This window comes from Grammomys surdaster, unplaced genomic scaffold (genome assembly GCF_004785775.1).
Source record: "Grammomys surdaster isolate TR1022 unplaced genomic scaffold, NIH_TR_1.0 255, whole genome shotgun sequence".
Taxonomy (NCBI): Eukaryota; Metazoa; Chordata; class Mammalia; order Rodentia; family Muridae; genus Grammomys; species Grammomys surdaster.
Genome location: NW_021604696.1, coordinates 10,701,397 through 10,722,958, shown reverse-complemented (window position 1 = coordinate 10,722,958; position 21,562 = coordinate 10,701,397). Strand labels below are relative to the sequence as shown.

Genomic DNA, 21,562 nt, shown 5'->3' with positions numbered 1-21,562 from the left:
GGTTAAAACAACAAGCCAAGCAAACTGAGGTTTGTAATTACCCTCTGAAGATGAGCAAGAGACAGTCTGGGGGACTGAGCTCTCAGCCTGGGTCTGATGCTATTTCTAGATAGACACTTATGATTTGGTTTAGAGGGAAGCTGATGTCTGCTGTAGAATCTACTGTTCCATTGTCAGGTGGGAAGATACTTCCCTACACCAGGTATACAGTAAGAGGCGATGAGCGTGGTTGGTTATTTCCTCTACATCCTTGGAGAACCTTCTACAATGTGAGTAATAAGTGGTTCCCACATACTCTGTGATGTGTTCACTCACCACTGTGACTGCATCGTTGAGAAGAGACTCGCCAAACACCAGAATATAGAGCTGTTCGTTGACATGAATGTTCTCAAAGACAGCCAGCACAGCCACAGGGTCCACAGCTGAGATGAGGCTGCCGAAGAGCAGGTTCTGGAGCAGGGTGATGTCACTGAGGCCAAATGCCTCAATCTGGCAGATGCCAAACAAAGACACCCCAATGCCAATGGAATTCCACAGTGTGCCTACCACAGCATACCAGAAAATGGTGCCGAAGTTCTCAAAGAAGGGGCGAGTGGGCATGAAGTAGCCAGCATCCAGAACGATGGGTGGCAGGAGGTATAGGAAAAACACATCTGTCTTCATTGCCGGGGGAGACTTCTCATCAACACCGAAGATAATCCCACCAAGTAGAAGCCCAACCATTATGAGAAGGCAGCTCTCAGGCACAATCGTGGGCAACTTGTGATAGAGATGGAAACCTATTTAGGAGAAACACAGAGCCTGGGTTATGCAGGAGTCAAAGAGGAGGGGTATTAGTTCCCATAGCAATAGTGGATATAACTTCAGAATCTCCGAGATCACTATACTTGGCTTCCATATTGCAAAACAGCCCACTTTTTAAAAGTTACACTTACCTATTTTTTAATAGCAAGCTTAAACATTGTTAATAAAAAATATTTATTATTTTTCCATTTTATACAGAACAACCTGAAGTCTGCATCATGACTTTAGTTACCCAGGGGTTTACAGTTTGTGGTGCACGCCGGTAGGATTTGCTGAAGGAGGCAGAGGCAGGAGGATTATGAGTTCGTGGCTAGCCTGAGCTATACACTTACCTATTTACATACGTGCAGGAGATACTACTGAGTCACAAACTGAATTTTAAGCCAGAAATCAAATGCTATAAATACCCATTGTATCCATAGCCCCATGTGGGGGTTTCTATACCTTTATTATCTTTTTCTAAAATACTGTATGGAAATGAAATAGAACTATGCGATTAATGTGTATGTGTTGTGCGTGTCCCCGTGTATGCTAGTGTTCCTGTTGATAAAAGATAGTATTTGCTTTATCTTTAATCTCATGTCCTTTTATTTTAATACAAAACATGTTACATTTTTGAGATGTGGGATCCTTAAGCGAAAACGAAGTAAACTCATTAAGAAGTGTTTGTGGTGGCACACGCCTTCAATCCCAGCACTCAGGAGGCAGAGGTAGACAGATCTCTGTGAGTTCAAGATCAGCCTGGTCTACATTTGAGACCAGGAGAGCCAGGACTGTTGCCCAGAGAAACACCATCAGGGAAAAAACCAAAAGAGGAAAGAAAAGGTATGTTAAGTAACTGTTTTATGAAAAATATATACACACTGTGATCTCCGTCTCTGGAAGAGTTCTCAAACACGTGAAGACACAGGTATATCTCTGAATTACTCCAGTCTGATACAAGTGAGTGAGGTGCCTATAGCTATTTGCTAAAGAAAACATACACAAGGAGGTAGCATTGGGCAGACTTTAAAGACTAAACTCCTAGACAGGCATAAGTGCCTCACCAGAAAGGAAAGGAAGGAAAAAGCTATCTCCTACTCTGTCCAGGAGCCCTGAGTGCCTTTGACATAGAGAACACCTAAGAAGTGGCTATCACAGAGTAAACCGGGGGAAGGGCATATTGACTGGGCAAATACATGAGGGCAGCATGGTATGTGACTTATCCCATGGAGATCAACGGGAGTATCTTCAGGAGACCCTATGATTGCAAGGCCACCCTGAGACACTTCATGATTTAGAATCAAAGCAGAATACGAAAGGCTGTGGCTCTAGCGAGCCCAATTCAATATAACAGACTGCAGAGGAGGGAACTTTGAGAGACGATTGGGACCGTGACATTTAAACTAGGAACCCAGTACACTGGGCAGCCTCAGCAATGATGCTCAGTGGAGGCCAGCAGCATAGTGGCAACAGGAAACGTCAAGACACTGTAGTAAAGGTTGTACCTGTACAAAGATGATCAGGAAGTCACCATAGTAGTGGAAAGAGGGTCCAGATGCCAGGAGCATCCAAGGCGCCCTCCTGAGGACCATGTGTGTAAGGCACAGGAACATCTGAGGCGCCCTCAGCCCTCCGGAGGACCCGGCATGTCAGGCGCATCCGAGGCACCCTCCAAGGATCACATGTGTACCTCTCTATCACTGCAGTGACAGGATAATGGAAACGCTGCCCTTCGACACCACAACCCCTCAGGCCTGACGGCTCTTTCCTCACTGTTCTCATCCCTACACCTCATTTCTCTCCACACGCCCAGTCAATACAGTCTGCCTGCATCCGTGTCATGTGGTGCCCTCCATAGCGAGACTTGTTCAACTAGGAAGACGGCTTTGATCGCTGAGATCCTCAGAGGCTGACTCAAAACTCAACCTGTGGCTGAAGGATGGCAGATTCCTTCCTCCCTCAGTGCTCCAGAAATTTGTTCTTGCTCCTGGGATCAACTTTCCTGCCCTGTGAGACCCACAGTGTCTGAGATCTACTCGCTCTGTATGTTTGTAACAGAAAGAACTACTCACAGTTGACATCGAATGGCCTACCTGAGAGGCCTAGCATTGGGATCCTCTGATTTCTCACCGTCACGAAATAGCTCAAGAGATTCCTGGGGGGTTTGTTTGTGTGTTTTGTTTTCTGGGTGTTTGTTTGTTTTTATTTGTGTGTGTAAACACGCCCATATTTTTGTTTTTTTTTATTTGTTTGTTTTGCTTTGTTTTGGATCCTCACTCCCACACAGTTCCTACCCTTTACCTTGTTCCAGTTGCTTGTCCCATGTAAAGAAGGCTCTCTTCTGTTCACCCTTCACTAACCCACTTCATTTGTGAAAAGGATAAGACAGGATGCCATTTGGAGACAGGAGACTTGCAGATCTGTGTTCACTCTGAGCTAAAGAAGAGCCTTCTTCCTTCAGTGTTTGGGAGACTCCATCCCTCCTCCCTTGCTCTTCTGCCTTCTGCCACATGAGACTATCATTATTAAAGGCCAAAGGTTGCAATTTTGGTCTTAAGACTCCCAGCATTCAAAAACATGAGAAAATAGATGCCTTTTCTATTAAACTTCCCAGTCTACAGCAGCATCAGGAATGATCTAAGACGAAAAGGTGTCAAAATTATAGGAAAGGTATATTATGGACGTGCCGGAATACATCCCCAGAGACCCACTGCCATCGTTGTTTTAATAAGTGAAACTCTCCTTCAAGCAGCATGACATGCTGAGCTGTGAGACTTCATGAGCTGAAACAACAGAATCTGGAAGAATATAAAGTAATAATTTCTACACAATAAAGTGAACATCTGTATGTGGGGTATTTAAATGACCTATTGTGGGTTGTTTTATTACTACAGGCCCGGCAAGTTGGACTACTAAGTGGAATTAATGTTGCCAGTGGGTGCAGCTGTCCCCTGCTCATGGCCTCTGGCCCACTGACCTCATTGTGAAATGGAATGAGAAGTCCTCCAAAACCCCATCTCTCCACATGCTGCCTCCTTTCACAGCCAGCACTTCCTGTATGATAAGAGCATGCCAGCAACAGCCTCCTGGGGGAACCCAGGATCCAAGCACAATCCATTGCCTCCTGGAACTGAGCCCTGAGCAGAGCCGTGGGCCTTCAAATTTGCCACACTGGACTACCATGCCAGTTCGGAGTGCAGCTCCTCCCGTTTCTGGTATAGGGCTGTGCTTGGGTGACAAGTGTACCTAGGTTCTTCTCACTCATCTATATAGTGAAATATATACCTCCCAGGTAAAAATCCTCAGTGATAACTGGGTTACAGACCACACAGCATGGCAACTGTCCATGCAACATCGCCAGTCCCCGGAATTGTAGCGGCCTCCGTCACTTCATAGGAAAAAGCCGGAGAAAACACTTCTAATGATATGCAGACAAACATCATGAAGCCTGGAGGCAAAGCAGCACTGGAGGAGGCCTGCTTTCAGAGACACCCACTCCTGTTCCTGATGTTTCCTTTTCCTTCCCTAACTCAGCCTCTGGGAGGGGCTCTCTCACACTAAGGAGAGTGGACCTCCTAAGGCCTCTAAGCGGAGGATGGGAAATGACATATGGGCTGGAAGCAAGGGACAAGAGACAGAGATGCTGTCCATGTATCCTAAACGGGAATGCCTGTCAGTCCTCGTTCTCACCCAAACCTCAGCCAATAGGAAACAACGGCAGAGATGCAAACCGAACAGAGCAAAGAAGGAGGCAATCAGAAGGCCAGACCAATGGGACGAAGGCCCAAGGAAGCGGGAGGATAACCTAAGCCAATAGGAAACAGCGGAGGAGAAATAAACAGAACAGAGCATAGAAGGAGGCTATCAGAATACCAGACCAATGGGATGAAGACCCAAGAAGGAGGAAGGATATTTGCAAATATATGCACGGGAAGAAAATCCACCAGGAGCGCAGGCAGCATCAGACGGGAACACCTGTGAGTCAATTGGGAATTTATATAAACGCTCCTGTCTGTCAAACCGGATTGAGTGACCGTTTCCTGAAATAGGACAGTAGCTACTGAATCTGCCCCGCTGTTCCATGATCAAGATGGGATTAAGTGAAAGGCAGTCACCGGTCACCGGCGTCCTCAGCTTAGTGCCCTTCAGGGAACTGAAGCAGAGGCATGAAGGGCACACTGTGACACTCTGGTAAACAAGACTTCGTGCTCCCACATCTATGCTTCAGTGAGCACCTGGAATCAGTTGATCACCAAATTGAGTCGTTTTTTATAGTTTTGGTTGTTTTTTTTTTTAAACTGACTTCTTAAATATCAGCCACACACACACACACATACAAATAATTACCAGTCATAATGTATGTATGTTTGTTTCTCCCTCTGGGTATTTTGTGTAGGTGACATTAACTTCAGTAGATAGAAGTGACTGTGCCTGGATATTCAATCCTCCTAGTATTAGTTAGAAATGTACCAGGCATTGGATAGGAACACCGGATGAAATTGTTGCTGGTTTTTATGAGACTGATATGAACTACTACAGAAATAATACTGTGCAGTTCAGAGAGTGGCCAAGATTTTCAGCATAGTGCCAGAGAGTAAATAGTTATAGCATATAGGCTGCATTTTAGTTTGTCTTCATAGAGTACATGGAGCAATGTATTATGGGTAACAGCAAAGGGAATTCCTGCGCCCTTGTTTCAGTGAAGCTTTTTTTACGAACTTTGAAACTAGACTCTCGTGCAGTTCCACATGCTGCCATGTTCTTATTTAAATCTGGCTTTGATCATTTAGAAATGACCCTCAGCCCGTGGGCCATACAATGCCAATCCATATTTGGGTTGTAGGCTGCTCTGTGCTTACCTACCCAGGTGCAGGCTATTTGTAGTTCCCGGTACCTTCTGTTTATTGTTTGAGGGATATCGTATTTCTTTTCATTCAATTTTTATTACCAGCATATAAAAATCTGCAATGATAGTGCTTTAAATTTTTACTGTTTTGTTTTTATTGTAACAAATCTCAGTAGGAGAACAGGAGTATACTCACATAAAAATACAATGTATAATACTCTTCCCCGAGAGTGACATGAGTTTAATCTCTCTCTACATTCAAATCTAGAAATAAACTGAGCTTAAAAACTAAACATCTGCTTTTCTCACTGTAGCTACCATAACCTGTTTTATCAAATTCTGGGAAGAGGGCAAATGCAGAAAAAAAAAAATACAGGAAGCTTCAGATAGCAGGATCCACCAAAGAGCAACAATGTAAAAGTCAAAATCAGAAAAAAAAAAACATAGAAAATAAACCTAAAAACAACCACAAAATAAAAACCAACCAGGCAAGGCAGATAGCAAGGACATTTACACACACACACACACACACACACACATACACACACAGAGCTCAAGGGAGACAGGGGATTAGTAGAAAGGAGTAGTTGAGAGTCTCTGGGGAGCTACATTAGCATGAGCTAAAGACAGATGCAAATGTCCCTATTCCATTTTATTTTTGTTCTGTATTTCAAAGCAGATTGAAAAAAAAATATATAATAGCATCTATTGGATGAACAAATATTTGCCAAGCTTGAGTTAAGCACAGAACAATCCCATGGGCACCAAGGCAGTACTGTGCAGTGATTATGGCTGCCTGGCCCAGCCCTGGGGCCTGGGGCTGGCTACCCACAGACTCAGTAATGGTCTATGTAAATCATGCCTACCTGACTGGGGAAAAAGAGAAGAACAAGGAGTGGGTACTATGGAAACTTGTTTTCAGGTATTAAAAGGAATAAGCAAGGCCATTTAAACCTAAAACATGTTTATTTTTTTAAAGTATCTCCACTTACATGGCAACTAAACACACACCTCCAGAAAGTGCTGTAAGCAAACCGGCTATATATAACAGATAGAAAATAGTAGTGTTAGTTTAATCAGATATTCCAAGAATTCTTATAATATAATTCGAATAAATACTGAAGAGTCTATTTCTGAAAGTAAATCATATTAAATAAACTGCTAATCCAAATGGTTAAGACATAAAAAAAAATACATACTATACAAAATAATAGAATTCAATAAATAATGAAGAATTGATTAAAATCTATTAAAGATATATTTTTATTAAAATGTATTCTTTTATTTAAAATAAAGATATTTTTATTAAAGAAAATAAAACATTAATTAAAGATATATTTAGAAACATACTACCAGGCTTGTAGGTTTGCCATAAGATTTAGTCATAAACTAAGGCTTAAAGGTTAATTTAACAGTCACTCTAAAACATAATTTAGCTCTGTGTACATAGGCTTTCTTCTCATTGAATGTTACACCTATTGGTTTTACAAAACACTGATCTTAATAAAAGCATTGCAAACTTTGAAAATGGAAATGAAGCACCAAACATTGTTGAAGTCACCTAGAACAGAAGTCAGATGCTACTTGATTTCCCCACATGACTTGGCCACTTGAAGGGAAAGTTAATGAGCTCCCACCCAGGACGGACTTTGGAAAGGCACAAAGACAAGAATTGGCCCTTAATCATCGGTTTATTGAGCATCCTCTACCAGTGAGGGTTGGATGAGTTAGAAGATGAATATATCTTGTATTCAATGAATGTATCTCTAGTCCAGTAGATAAGATGTGCCCATAATAATTGATGATGGAAGCAAGACAATGACCAATGCCATCATACAGGAGATACAACAAGTATCAGAGAAATGGGAGTGAGAAGCAGCTCAGATGAGGACATAGGAGAAAACTTCATGGGAGAAGGTGACATTAAGATGTATTGAGGAGGATTTTTTTAATTCTTCGAGTAATGAAGCAAAACAGTAGGCTCAGGGAGAGACGAGGTCCAGAAGGACTTGCCATGACCTGTTTGGAGGAACTATAATCCAGCAGCAAAGATCTTCACTGATCTTAACGTAAGCAACACCTGTTGACCCAGCTCTCTACCACCGTGAGAGAAAACCAGTGAAGAGACCTTGGCATCGCCTCCTGTTCATACATAGAAAACCAGAAGGAAGTCACCTTCAAGAAACCAGAGACTAGAATTTAGAAATAAGAAGATCGAAACACCTAAAGAACCAAAGCCAATGAATATGATTAACTATCAGTGTAAAGAAAACAGTTGCCTATAAACGTAAGACTGAGATGCTTATTATAGCCCGGACTGCACATAGCCTTGTCCACAACCCTGTGGAAGATGGTCTCAGCAGAAGGAGGAGTTGATGACAGAATGGGTACTTGGTAATAAAAAGAAATTCTCAGATAATAAGAATTTCTATTTCTTCCCATACTGTGCTCATAGGATTGAAAAGGCATAGAATATTCCACTGGGGATATTTACTACGGTTTTGTGTGTGATGGGAAGAAGCTGGAGGAAGCAGAAATCATTACCCCATCAAATTATTTTTGTTTCTTCTAATCTACATTTCTTGTGACCACACACTAGTCATTACAGCTAGCACAAGGGGAGTAGTGGTCATCCAATGGTAATTAAGACACAAAAGTTAAGTGCATGTACAAAAGTGGGTGATAATGAGGACATAGAAGAAAGAAGAGAAGGGTGAGAGACTCCTTCTCATGAATACTTCATATCTGTGTGGTCCGGGAGAGACAAAAATCCCAAGTGAGGTAAAGGAGTCAAAACATGCATGAATGAAAAGAACAAAAACACAGGCCTTGGGCTAGGAGACTTCTGGCCAGTCTGGCAGCATCTCAGAGAGGGAAGGAGAGCATCATAGAAAGAAAAGAACAATCAAATGCCGAATGTGCCAATTCTGGGGCCAGGAGAAGATTTTGGATCTGTTCTGAGAAGAATGTGAAGCCCTAGGAGGCTCGTGAACAGAGGCAGGTATGACTGGATTCATGATTGTAAAGGATCATCTGGCTACTGTCAGCACATTCTTCAACAGTTGGGAAGTGTCCCTCATTAAGAGGAAGGTGTACATGAGAGAGGGTCAGATCAATGAGTTTGAATACTGTGTCTCCAACATAATATGATGCCAGCCTGGGGAGTTCTGAGATGGTTGGGAGGGGAGGTGGTCAAGGAGGGATTCACAGTTTTAGTTTGACCAACAAATTATTTAGTAGGTTATTATTGAGGTGGAGAACAACAGGAAGAGAGACAGAAAATGCCAACCAGAATGTTCGTGAACAGCATCACTCTGTTTAAAGGTTTACCTAGAATAAATAGCAGGCAGCATATATAGAATGCTATGGAAGAGCCATGGCTTCCTAAAGATGTGATGTCATACTTGTTCTGAATCACTGCCATACACATTGCCATCTGGTTTTATTGCACCATGAATGAATCATAAGAATGAAACTATAAATCCAGATAGTGGCACATAAATGCAGAAGAATGTCTCATAAAGAAAGAGGCCAGATACCAATGAGGACAGACAGCATAACTTAATTGGCGTTACAAAATCGTGTAGATAGCAAGATGTAACAGAAGCACACAGAGACATTTCTTTTATAGATCAACTGTAAAATGACTCCGGGTGAAGTGCAGTCGTCCACACCTATAATCACAGCACCTGGGAGGAAGAGGCAGAAGAATCAGCGTTTCCAGGTCAACCTTAGCCACAAAGAAAGTTCAAGGCAAGCCTAGGCTACATGAGACTGATATCCAAATAGCAAACAACAAAATTCCCAGGTGGTCATAATTTAAGAGGTGGGTGACTATCACCCTGAAGAACATAAAGAATATTAAGGTAGGAGATGTTTAGGCCTTTATACTAGCACCGAAACCCACATATAGATCAGTAGACTAGAACCAAAGCCCCACATGTAAACACTCACAGCTCCAACCACCTCATTTGACAAGGATGCTGAAATTATATAATGAAGTAAATAAAGCCTCGTTAACAAATGATGCTGGAACTAAATCTTTGCACACTGAAGAATAAAAAGTAGGTCCTGGTCTCTCTCTCTCTCTCTCTTCCTTTATAAACATGTACATAAATCCATCAAAGACCTTAATGTGAGACTTGATACTCTGAAGTTTCTAAGGAAGAGTGGGGTAGAACACTTCAACACACAGGTGTGGGCAAGCACTGTCTGATCAGGATGCCAGCTTCTCAAGCAATAGCCAACAGTAGAGAGGTGAAATTTCATGCAAGGAAGCAATCCAGTGAAGAGGTAGCCTCTCACAGAGGATGTAGAGCTAGAGTACACAAAGAACCCAAAACTCTAAACAGCAAAAAGAGACAACACAACAAACAGGCTAATGAGAGGAGGAGACTGTTTTCAAACAATCAAAGGAATGCAAGAGAAAACTGCATTGGGATTGAATTTGTCTCAGTCAGAATGGAAGTCACCATGAAAACAAATAATGCACAAATGTTGCCCCTGTAAGGAAGATGTCTGAGGGAAACCCTTTTACGTACTGTACTTTGGGGCAGGGTTTGTAAACTAGCTCAGCCACTATGAAAATCAGCAAGGGGGTTCCTCAAAACACTCAAAACTTGCCATGTGACCCAGCAATGCCACTCTTGTGCCCATGCTTGAAGAACTTCAGGTCAACATGTCAGAGGTGTGTGGCACATGGGTGTTCTTTTGTCATGTGTCAGATTCACACTAAATTATGGGACATACACAAGATAGGCTTTTTACTATTATCTTGTCTAGATAAAGTAGACCAATGTTAGGTCTGTGATTGTCTGCACCCATTGACATTTCCTGGCTGCTGGCTTCTTCAGGTCAGGGTTAAAAATATTAGAAAGAAAAAAGTATAAAAATTCCACAAACAGAAGGGGCTGCCTCACATGCTAACACCTGATTTAATTGCACCTCTAATGACTCATTAGAACAAAACTATAAGTCCAGATAAGGGGCCATCTACAGAAGAATAGGTGGAGAAAATAGAATTTATTCTCATGGTATGGCTTTTTTCACCCATTAGAAGAACAAAAGTATATTATTTGTAAGAAAATGAATACAATCAGAGATAATAATAAGTGAATTAAAAGCCAGTCTCAGGGAAAAAAATGTTGCAGGCATTCTCTCAATTGTGAATTCTAGTCTTTATAGATACATGAAATCAAATATTGTATAAATAACAAAAAAAATAGGAATGATATAGTTTTCAGTAGTGTCTAACATATAGCTTTCAGCACACATGTAGCCCAGGATAGCTATGAATTCAGCCCAACACAAAATGATAAAGTTATTTTAAAAAAACTACCAGACTTAGTTATCTATTTTTGTAAACCAATTGTGTGTTTCTTGGACATGAACATTGCAGATGACAATTTCCCTAAGAACTCAAAAGGTTGGAGAACCCTGTCAAGGGAGCAGATGGGAGCAATGTGCACGTGTGGGAGATGGGGGGAGGGAGTCAAGTACCTGGGGACTATGCTGGAAGTACATTACGTACTTGCATGAAGACAGCTTCATGTAACTCTAATAAAATTAAAATACATACAAACAAAAAAATTCATGGAAACAAAAATGTTTAAATGATGGTAATGTTTAAACTCATCTTACTAAAAGTCTGAAGAAAATAAAGGGTAAGAAAATTAAGGTTAAACGAAGATGGACAGATTTCTGTCTCCGGTAAGATGGAATACATCTCTCTTGGCATTTGTCACACCTGAAAATTTCAGTCCTTAACCATGAAGCAAAACGGGCGAGAGTGATGGAAGATGAGAAGAACCGTGGCTCCAACTCCAGGACTTGGCTCATGCACTGTGTCGACAGATCAGATCACTGAGGGGCTTTGCTGTTGCTTCCCAACACCAACCTGAACCCAGAGCTGAAACTGGGTTCCCTGTGGAGCGTCAGTGTTCTTACCCACTGAGCCACCAGTCCAGCCTCTCGTTTGTATGTGGAATTTTTTTTTTTGGTATTAATTTGTTTCCTTCTAATATCTTTACACTTGAACTAGAGAAGCCAGCAGCCAGGATATTCCAGTAGGTAGAAACAACCAAAGACCTAACACAGATCTGCTTTCTCTGGATAAGAGACCTAGAAAGAATCCACCTAGCAGGAAAGAAAAGTTTCAAATAATAACGGCTCTACTCCAGCCAAACATCACAGATGAAAATGTGATCTTGCCCCTAGCAAGGTCTGAGCCGGCCATTTAGCTTCCACACTTACAGGAGTTCTGGAAGCCATTGATGCAGCATCAGAAAGGCAGGATCAGAAAGGCAGGATGTCGGATTCTCTTGTCTCCTGCACAGCAATGAACCCTCCCCAGTCAGTAAAGCCAATTCTGAGGATATTAATTGCACAACTATACTCCACTTCCATCCCCTTCCCAAGAAAAGGAAGGAAGGTACAAACCGCCCATAGCTGTGAAAGATGGAAAAGATATCACTGCTGACCCTGTCATCAAATTATTTCATTAAAATCAAGATGACGACTTTTATATGGTATATCATCATGAAGAAAATAGTCTTCACTTTCATTTGTATTCCTCCTTCCCATTGTTATAAAATAATGTTGTAAACGCAACATTAAATATTGATTTAACTGCGTAAACACTGCTAAACAAGCAGGTGGAAGAGAGGATGCTTCGCTCGGATGGGTATTTGGTGGTAACCAGAATGATGTGCTAAACGGAAAAGACTGATCTGTTGACACAGAGCATGAGCCGAGCCTCTTTAAGGCACTTTGGAGTCCATTTTGAAATGTATGCTGTGTGGACTATTTAAAAGGGGAAAAGAAACATGGGAACTATTGGCAATTCAAAGGAAAACGTAATTTCTAAAAATACACAAAGCAAAATGGAAAGAAACAGGGAAATGTTTGGGTAGATTACCATATGACGCCGTAATAGCCCCGCCTCCCACAGCATCATGTGCTGCCATGATAGCCCCACCTCTCACAGCACATGTGTTTCTCTTGCTCTTCCTTAAGTTTATAAAAAATGCTCAGTGAAAAAGAACACAAGAATACTTACAATATAAGAATTTTATAAATGCAAAATTCATTGATCTTTATCCCTAGCTAAAGGCAACTGCCTCTCTTTAGCAAGAGTAAAGGAACAGCTTCCTTTAGGTGATTAATTACTGCTAGAATCTAGGGAAGCAGCTCAGTGTTAGAACTCCTGCTTGATGTGTACCCAGAGCCTTTGCATGTATTATCTTTGTAATTGCATGCGCAGGAAAATGCACTATGTTGCGTCAGTGTTAACTTGGCTGTCAAATAAATTCCCACTCACCTTGAAGGCACTCATCCCACAGAATAGGCTTAGACCCCTGAAGTGTGTATTTGAAGTCACAAAAATGATGAAGTCTCCGTGTTTTGGATTTTCGTTTGCTTGTTATTCACTTCAGTGGACTATGAACAGCTACTCAGTCAATGGAAACCAGACTTTGAGTACTGATCTTTTTCTGAGCGTCATGGCCCAGTTTTCTCCTGTGAGCATCTGATATCCAGCTCCCAGTCAGCTATGTGGTCACAAGGGGAAACAACTAAGACCCTAGTTTCATTGTTCTCTGTGGGTCATGAAAACTCCATCTCTAAAAATATTTACATTAGGATTCATAGCAGTAGTAAAATTACAGTTATGAAGTAGCAATGAAATAATTTTGTGGTTGGGGGTCACCACAACATGAGGAACTATATTAAAGGGTCTTGGCATTAGAAAGGTTGAGAACCACTGCGCTGGTCACTATGTTCTTAAGCTAAGCTATTCCATAGATTAGGTTTCTTAATTGTGTTTTGAATTAATGATATCTTCGATTTAGACTTATTGGGAACTAACGCACTGTAAGTTGAACATCTTCAATAAAAGCAAACTTTCAAGTCACATGACATATCTTAGGCTAGTTTATAACCTGACATGCCACAGTAGACTGCCCGGCCACATTACTTAGTCTATGGAGCAGTTCTACAGATGAGTTCATCTTTAGAAATGGAGAGATTTCATCCTGAGAATTTCCTACATGTCTCCCTGCAACAAAACCAACAGAATTGGGCCTGTCTTCTGTCACACACCCCACACTCAATTCTGTAAGATGCCAACCATCAGAGCAACTCTTTAGCAGGTTAGGGTTCAGTTGGTTCTACAGATCATCTGCTCCCACTCCTTCCTCCTCTCCCCCATCCTGAAAAGAACAAAGAGACACCCAGGAAGCTCCTGCTGGCTTATTTGTGTCTAAACTGAAGTTTGGGGAAACCAAGCATCACAAACTTCTCTGACTGTGATAGGGGCTGGTGTTGGGCAAACCCTTCCATTTTCCTCTCTGTTCTTTTTAGAGTCCTAATCTTCACTTCAACATGAATGAAGCTTATCAGACAGACTTCCATCTCAGCATCTTGACCATGTAAGGGAAGGTTTGGCTGTTCATAGCCCTAGGTATCTCTCTCTATACTCAGGTCTATAGTTGGAGCTGATTGCTTTCTATCAGTGGATGAGGCCACTGCAGGTCCAGGGCATAACACAGAGTTACTGAAGTTCACATCCATGAGATTAGAGGATTTCTTCAGTGAACAGCCATGTCGGCACCACCCCCTTCTCCATGGACAACAGCAGAATCATAAGCTGATCACAGAGCCGGGGCTGGAAACAGAGTTTGACTCATGCCCTTGTTTAATTATTGGCTGCATTTAATCCTTTCTTCAATCTCAGACTATTATTTGCAGTCAAGGTAATTAGAAAAAATTAGATCAAATCTTAGAAGGATATTTTTTTGTTTACAAAGAGCTTGGTCCAATGGATTAAGTCTCTATAAAATGAGTCAGAATTTTTTTCAGTAGATTTCCTCCAATATCTATAACTAGAAATTTTATACTTAGTGTTTTAAACAGAAACTTGGTAATTCTCTTCATGGAATCAAAATCTTTTGAATATGAAACATATAAAGATAAGTATGCACAACTACACACACACACACACACACACATACACACACAGGGAGGAAGGAAATGAGGAGATAGGGAAAGAAAAAAATTTATAAAGCTTACACTTCTCTGATTCCTTTGCTTTATGGAAGTCTCTGAATTCATAACTGATAGAGCGTTTCCTCTCTGACAGTGGTGGCCAAAGATGTTGCTTTCAGCAACAATATGGACAAAAATTGAAAACGTGGTCCATTTGCCCTCTAATAACAGGGAATTCTTGTTTACACACAGAGATGTTTGGAAAATGTTCTGCTTTGAATAGTAACAGGAGAGGGGTTCTTGGTATAATGCCTAATACTGAATATATCAGCATATAGGGAACTTAAGCAGGAGCTCCCAGGGCCAGGATATCTTCTGTTTCCTAATGCTCGTGTCAATTCTAGGGAAGAAGTCCCAGATGAAGCTCCCCTGTGGGCTAAGAGTGCTGAGCTTACACAAAGCACACTAAAAGGGTCAGTTCCATGCTGGAGTCCCTGTCTTATAACAGCAAGCAAGGCATCACTCTAGTAAAAACCTAAATATGTTTCAGTGAAGTGACAACTACGGCTTTCCCAGGCCGCATCAGTGCTGATTTCTAGGCATGCACAAGAGCAGAAATGATGGTTAATCTTGACCATCAGTCTGACTGGATTTGAAGTGACCTAGGACACTAATTCTGGGAATGTCTGTGAGTATTTGAGAAGATTAACTCAGGATGCAAAGAGCCGTCCTGAATGTGGGTAACAGTGTCCTGTGGACTAGGATCCTAGAATATTAAAAAAGGAAGAAAGGAGATATCAAGTTCCTGACCATTCATCTCTTTCTGCTCCTGTGGACATTATATGGCCAGCCATCTTGTTACCATGCCTTCTCTATCTCTTCCAAGCCCCACAAACCATGACCCAAAATAAAGCCCTTTGCCATTGTATACTAGATATTCTGTTCTGTTTTGTTTTAGAGGGGCTTACAGTTAGAAGATTGTTTTGAGTTTCAGGCAAGACTATATTATAGACTCTGGGGTTTTGAACAGGGCTGTTCATGACTATGGAAACTTTTAGAGGTATACTGCACACATTTTGAATTGTGAGATAGATATATGACTTCAGGGACTGGGTGGAGAGGGAGTGTTATGAATTGAAGTGATGCGCTCGAAAGTGAAGTTTAGGAAGGGTAGACTTCTGGCATTTAATCTTCATTGTCAGATTGGCCAGATTTAGAATCACCTAGAAGACACAGCTCTGGGCATGTCTGTGAGGACATTTCTAGAGAGGTGTCACTCAAAGGTGAAAACCCACCCTGGATAAGAATGACACCAGTTCATGGGCTGGGGACACAGACTAAGTAAAAAAACATGAAAGACAGAAGGAGGAAGCTAGCTGTGTAGGAGGGTTCACATCCCAACCTTCCTGACAGTGGGCACAGTGTGACTGACCACTTCTACCCCTCTGTTTTGCTTCTCTACCAGCATAAACTCTGCCCCACCGCTCCAAAAAATGAGATCAAAGAAGTTTTCCTTTGTGAAGTTCCTCTTGTCAAGAATTCTGTCCTGGCCCTTCAGAAAGCATCTAAAGGAGCAACTAACAAACATCTTTCCACAGGTACTGATTCATTTTGTATCTCGATCTTGTTCAAAATAAGCTGATTTCTTACCTTTCAGCCTAAGAAAGCAAGCTGAGCCTCCCGCTGAAGGACAGAGGAGGTGTAACACAGAAACCTACAAACAAAAGAGCCTGTGGCTTCTCCATCAACCACAGGACTCACTTTTGATTTAAGGTAATTAATAGCTCTGAACTTTATATGAAATGCAAACCAATTATATGCCTAGACAGGATGGCCACTTCCTGTTGATGGGCATCATCTCAAATTAATCTCCCCCTGAGCCTGGGGTTAGGAAGGCTGTAAGGGCTTTGGAAGACGGCCAGTGTTTTCTGCTAGCATACTCAGACCTCACCAGTCAGCAGAAGAGCACAGGTTCTGTTACCATCCTGGGAATTATGCACAATTCTCTGGGAGCACAGCACAGTGAAAGCAAAATACATGAGAGACACCTTTTAGAAAGCCTGGTAATTAAATACGGCTGAGCACAGTCACAGTCTAATTTGACTCCAGAAAATAACAGTAATGACCCTGGACAGTTTGCAAAGCTTTCTGGACGTATCCTCTCTGGGTGGGAAATGTGCACCTCTTCAAGAGGAGAAAAGTAATCAGTGGATGTCAGGGGAATTTCTCATATAGCCAGGTGAGAAACGAGATCCTGCTGTTAAAATGGAGAGTATTGTCTTTGGACATGCTAAGTATTCTTCCTTAGAAAAATACTGGTCTCATGTTTCATGGGAGAAGTCTGAGTGGAGTCAACTTGTGGAGAACCTGTTGAGATATTTTTATATTCTCTAAGTTTCTCTTCATGGTCTAGCCCCCCCCCGAGTATTTTGTGTCCCCATTCCAACTCCACATTTTAGCAATACCATTTAACCATGGAACTTAATAAAAGACAGTTCCACCTGGAAAGAACCTTCCCAGGCGACACCCTCCAATGCAGAGGCATTGTTTGGATGCAATAATAGAGTTCTGGTGTCCTTAAGTCCCAGCTACTCTTTCTGAGCCCGCCCTTTGCACAGTTTAGCCAAGGGAAGGAGCTGGACCGGTAGGAACAGGACCTGGGTGTGCTTTAAGCTGAATTTAAAACTTTCCATGAAGGTTAATAGTTCAAAGTAGTTCTTACTGTATTGCTCTGGGGCAGAGGTTAAACCTAGGACTTGCCTTTTTTTAGATCACGTGTTACTAAATGATGGATGGGTTTCCTTATTTGTATCCTGATGCCCTTGTAAGTAAGTTATATGAGTTTTTCTAAGGAGGCCACCCCACCCCTGCAACCACCTTGGGTGGGAGCTTTATTTTATGGTTGAGGTTTATTCCTCCAGGAGGCTGGCTGCTAAGCAAAGTGACCAGTTACTTAAAATAAATAGATGGAAGTATAGGAAAGGAATCCACAATTGCCAGTAATTGCCATCGAATCTCACTTCTCAATTAAGTGGTTGCAAGCCCTCAACAGCAGCCACCACAGGGGCAGGGGAGATATTTCTTCTCTAGTGGCTCTTTGGAGGCCAGGGAGTGGAAGGTGGTGGTTTGAGAATGGCCCCAGAGACCAATATGTTTGAATTCTAGGTCTCCAGTTGGTGGAACTGTTTGAGGATATAACCCCTTTGGAGCTGAACCACACTTTTGCAGGGCTTACATATCAGATATTTACAATTCGTAACAGTAGCAAAATAACAGCTATGAAGTAGCAAAGAAATAGTTTCATGATTGGGGTCACCTCAACAGGAGGAACTACATAAAAGGGTCATAGGGTGAGGAAGGTTGAGAAGCATTGCCTTAGAGTGTCTGTACATGAATGAAAATCAGCAGGAACGCAAGACAAGAGAAGAGAAAGTCTATTCTATCCTGAGGAACAGAGTAGATTGCAGTTGTGAAATAACTGAGCAGAAAAGGAAGTTCTGGTCGTAACTATAACATTGTAACCAGACAAAAACAAGAGGCCTGTGTGCCGAGCCTCTGTAGAGGCAGCGGACTGTCCCTCACTCATACATAGATGACCAACTGAGGGGTGCCAGCAGCTGAGAAGGTTGACCTAGGCAGCAGAATACAGGTACTCTGGGAGATCAGCGCTGTTTCACACAAACAGGATGTTTGCTGACTTCGTTGGAAACTGTGAGTCCCTTGAGCTGCAGTGAACATCATATTCCAGACTGAACGATGGATGCCATTCTACTAAGGATGTAGCTTAGGGTTGACATTAACAATGCAGTCTTGCCGACCACAAAAACTAGAAGTGAAAATCACATGGAAAAGACCCAGCTGAGTTCAATGATGGACAGCAGCTATCCCATCTACTGGGAGTTGGAGGCAGAAAGATCATGAGTTCTAGGCTATCCTAGGACGCAAAACCTTATCTCAAAAATCATAAAAACTAAACATTCCCACCCCCAGTATTCCCCACCCCATGGGACTATCAATATTCTATCATCCTTAAGGGGAGGCTCATGAGGTCCCACCCATCCCTCACACCCTATAGGCAGCTAATAGCTGTTGGGAGGGAACAAGTCATATTATTTGTGGTGTCGCCACTGGTAAGTTGTTCTTCTTAGGGAAATAACCCTCCATTCTTGCTCATCTTGGCAGCTCTCATCATATGCAGTGGGGCACACATGCTGGGAAACATAGTGAGCTCTGCAGGAGTGTGGAGAGGATCAGAGAGGATAGTGAGAGATGGAATGGTCAATATAATATGTGTGAGTGTACATACATACATATATGTGTACATGTATATTAAATGCATAAAATTCCTAAGTAATTGCACATAGAACACACATATATGGAAATATAACATTATGCATGTTATATAGACGTAGTTATAGTTAAAGTTAAAGTTATAGTTGTAGTTGTAGTTGTATTTCCACTGCTCATGCATTATTGACTTATCCATGGATAGTCATGACAGCTCTGGGCTGCCAGGGAAGTGCCAGAGCAGTGTCACAGAGCTAGCTTGCTCTCACAGGGAAGGGCACACCTTGCCTGTGAGAGCCCCCGCATGCAGAGCCTGGCTGCTCAGCCTTCAGTTTCAAAGGACAATCTAGTGACTGAGATGGGTTTTTTCTGCCTTTCATTTTCACAGCAAACTAAGCAAAAGTGGGCAGATGATTTTCCTCATTTTCTCTTATGCAACGCTGGAACCTGAAATATGTATGACTTGGATAGAAGCCTATTCATAACACCAGCAGCAGGAGGCCAGAACATCTAAATAGTCGAACGACTTCCCATGAAACGAGTGGACAGGACGGATTTCTCCAGTGTGCTGTTATGTTTTGGGAAGGGAGGAAGGCATCTGTTCTCCCTGAGGCTAGCCACGTGTCTGAGGTCTTTAAGACAGTAAGCTCGAAGTGTGGTGACTCTGCTGTGAGCACAGCTGAGTGAAGAAGCTGTCATCTTCAGTATCCCACTTCACAGGTGAAATAAGAGAGGCAAGTGAGGGCCATCCTGTGACATTGGAGTCATGGCTAAGTGAGTGGCAGAGCTGGGTCTCTGGGTACCAGAGTTTAGAGGATCAGTCAGGTACATTCAAGAATAGAATGCCCATCATAAGTGGATAAGCAAGTGGATAGGCTAAGATATTCGATCGTGAAAGGCCAAATGAATAATATATGTGCCTGGACAATAAATTCAAACCACAGGTGTCATACAGGGTGTATCATTACCTTAATTACTGTACACTGTGCATGTGGAGAAACAAAAAGGTTTTCTTGTTATTATTCACCTACTTAATAATTATTTGCTGTTGGTTCTTTAATATGTACCATATGCAGTTCAAGACCATGAGTTAAAAAGACACTGTCCCTTCCTTCATAATGACCACATCTTAGAACGCATGTCATTTGTATGTGCTTTTGTGCCTGAATGTGCATGATGGTCTGTTACATAGGATGCATACATGCAACAACAAAAAAGCATATTTAGAATTTTCACAATAAATATTCATTAGAATCCATATAGTAGCCCATGTTCCTCTTACTTTGACCCCTTAATGTATTAAGTTTGTTCAGCATCCTCCCTGATCCACAGGGACACATTCCCAGATCTGCCTGCAATCAGAAATAGTATGAAACCTTTTACGTATCTTATGTTTCCCATGAACATTCACACCGATGATAAATTTGAGCTTATAAGCTAGAAAAGGTATGAGCTCAACAACAATTGCTACTGATAACTGGAATAGCTACAGGAATTTACTTGAGTTAGTTAGGTTGATGCAATTATTCTCTCTTGAAAGAAATAAAACCATTGAAATTAAGGAGATGACTAATCCCTGACTATGCGTGACCACAGGTAAATGGAATTGTAGGGCGTAAATCACAGAGCAGGGAGGATTGTTGTATCTCAAAGCATAAACATTCTATACCACCAAAAAAGTAAAAATAAAAAGAATGCCTCAAGATTCGAGATTCTGAAATTCTATGTATAGTCTAGCTTTGGTGCTGATAATGGGTTCTCCTTCCTTGCTCTTTTTATCTCACTCAACTTAGAGTGTTGCTAGGAAACCATATTACTCCTCACTCCAGACCACCAGTTGTTTCTGTGTATTATTCCGGTTGGCTCTCACAACTACCCTGTGAAGGAAGCAGGTGAAATTACCACTGCAGTCTGATTTTGCAGTGACAGTCTAACCTGGTCAAAAGAGATGAAAGGGCCAAGCATGGGTCTCAAGGACAGCTCTTTGTCTCCAAGGAAGGAATCGGTAGGTCAGGTCCACCAAGGTGCTCTGGAGACCACGGTTGAGCATATGACACCATTGGTCTTCACGACCAATGGATGCTGGATGCTGGCTCCAGAATCCTTCTCCATCAGCAAAGGACACACATCATCAAGTCTCTTAGATGCATTGGTACAATATTTACATTCACTAATGCACATCCTTTCTGTACACTTTAAGTGATCTCTAGATGACTTATGACCCATGAGCAATGTAAATGCTGTTTAAACTATACTATACCATAGTGTAATGATAACAAGAAAAAAATTCCATTCATATCCAAGTGTTTGATATAGATCCAGTACTTCTGCAGTGTTTCTGATCAGTTGTTTCTACACAGAAGCAGGCCCCACAGACACAGAGACTTACTTGTAGTTCAATATGCTTCTTCTTCCAAGAAGTAGGCAGGTAATCCCACATAGAGAGGAATGATGAACTAATGGTGGCCCCAGGTCAACCACTTGCCAACTGGGCTGTCTGGGGCCATGTAGATAAGCTCCCTGAACCTTGTGTTTTCTTCCCTGTTTTGAAATTTTGGATGTAATTTTTGCATTACTATGAGAAGTAAGTAACATGGTGATCATTTAAGTAAGCATGTCACCAATAGCTGGTGGAATTAATGTTGTGTCCTGCTCAGCTAT

The 21,562-nt window shown here is 41.9% G+C and overlaps 1 protein-coding gene across 1 annotated transcript in view; it reads right to left on the bottom strand.

Annotated features, from left to right (window-relative positions):
- The window catches only part of Slc9a2 (solute carrier family 9 member A2), an 83,257-nt gene that overhangs the window by 49,429 nt on the left and 12,266 nt on the right, over positions 1–21,562 (bottom strand). The window contains exon 2 of the mRNA XM_028775470.1: positions 316–779. Within this exon, the coding sequence (XP_028631303.1) occupies positions 316–779 (464 nt within the window). The remainder of the gene's footprint in view (positions 1–315; positions 780–21,562) is intronic.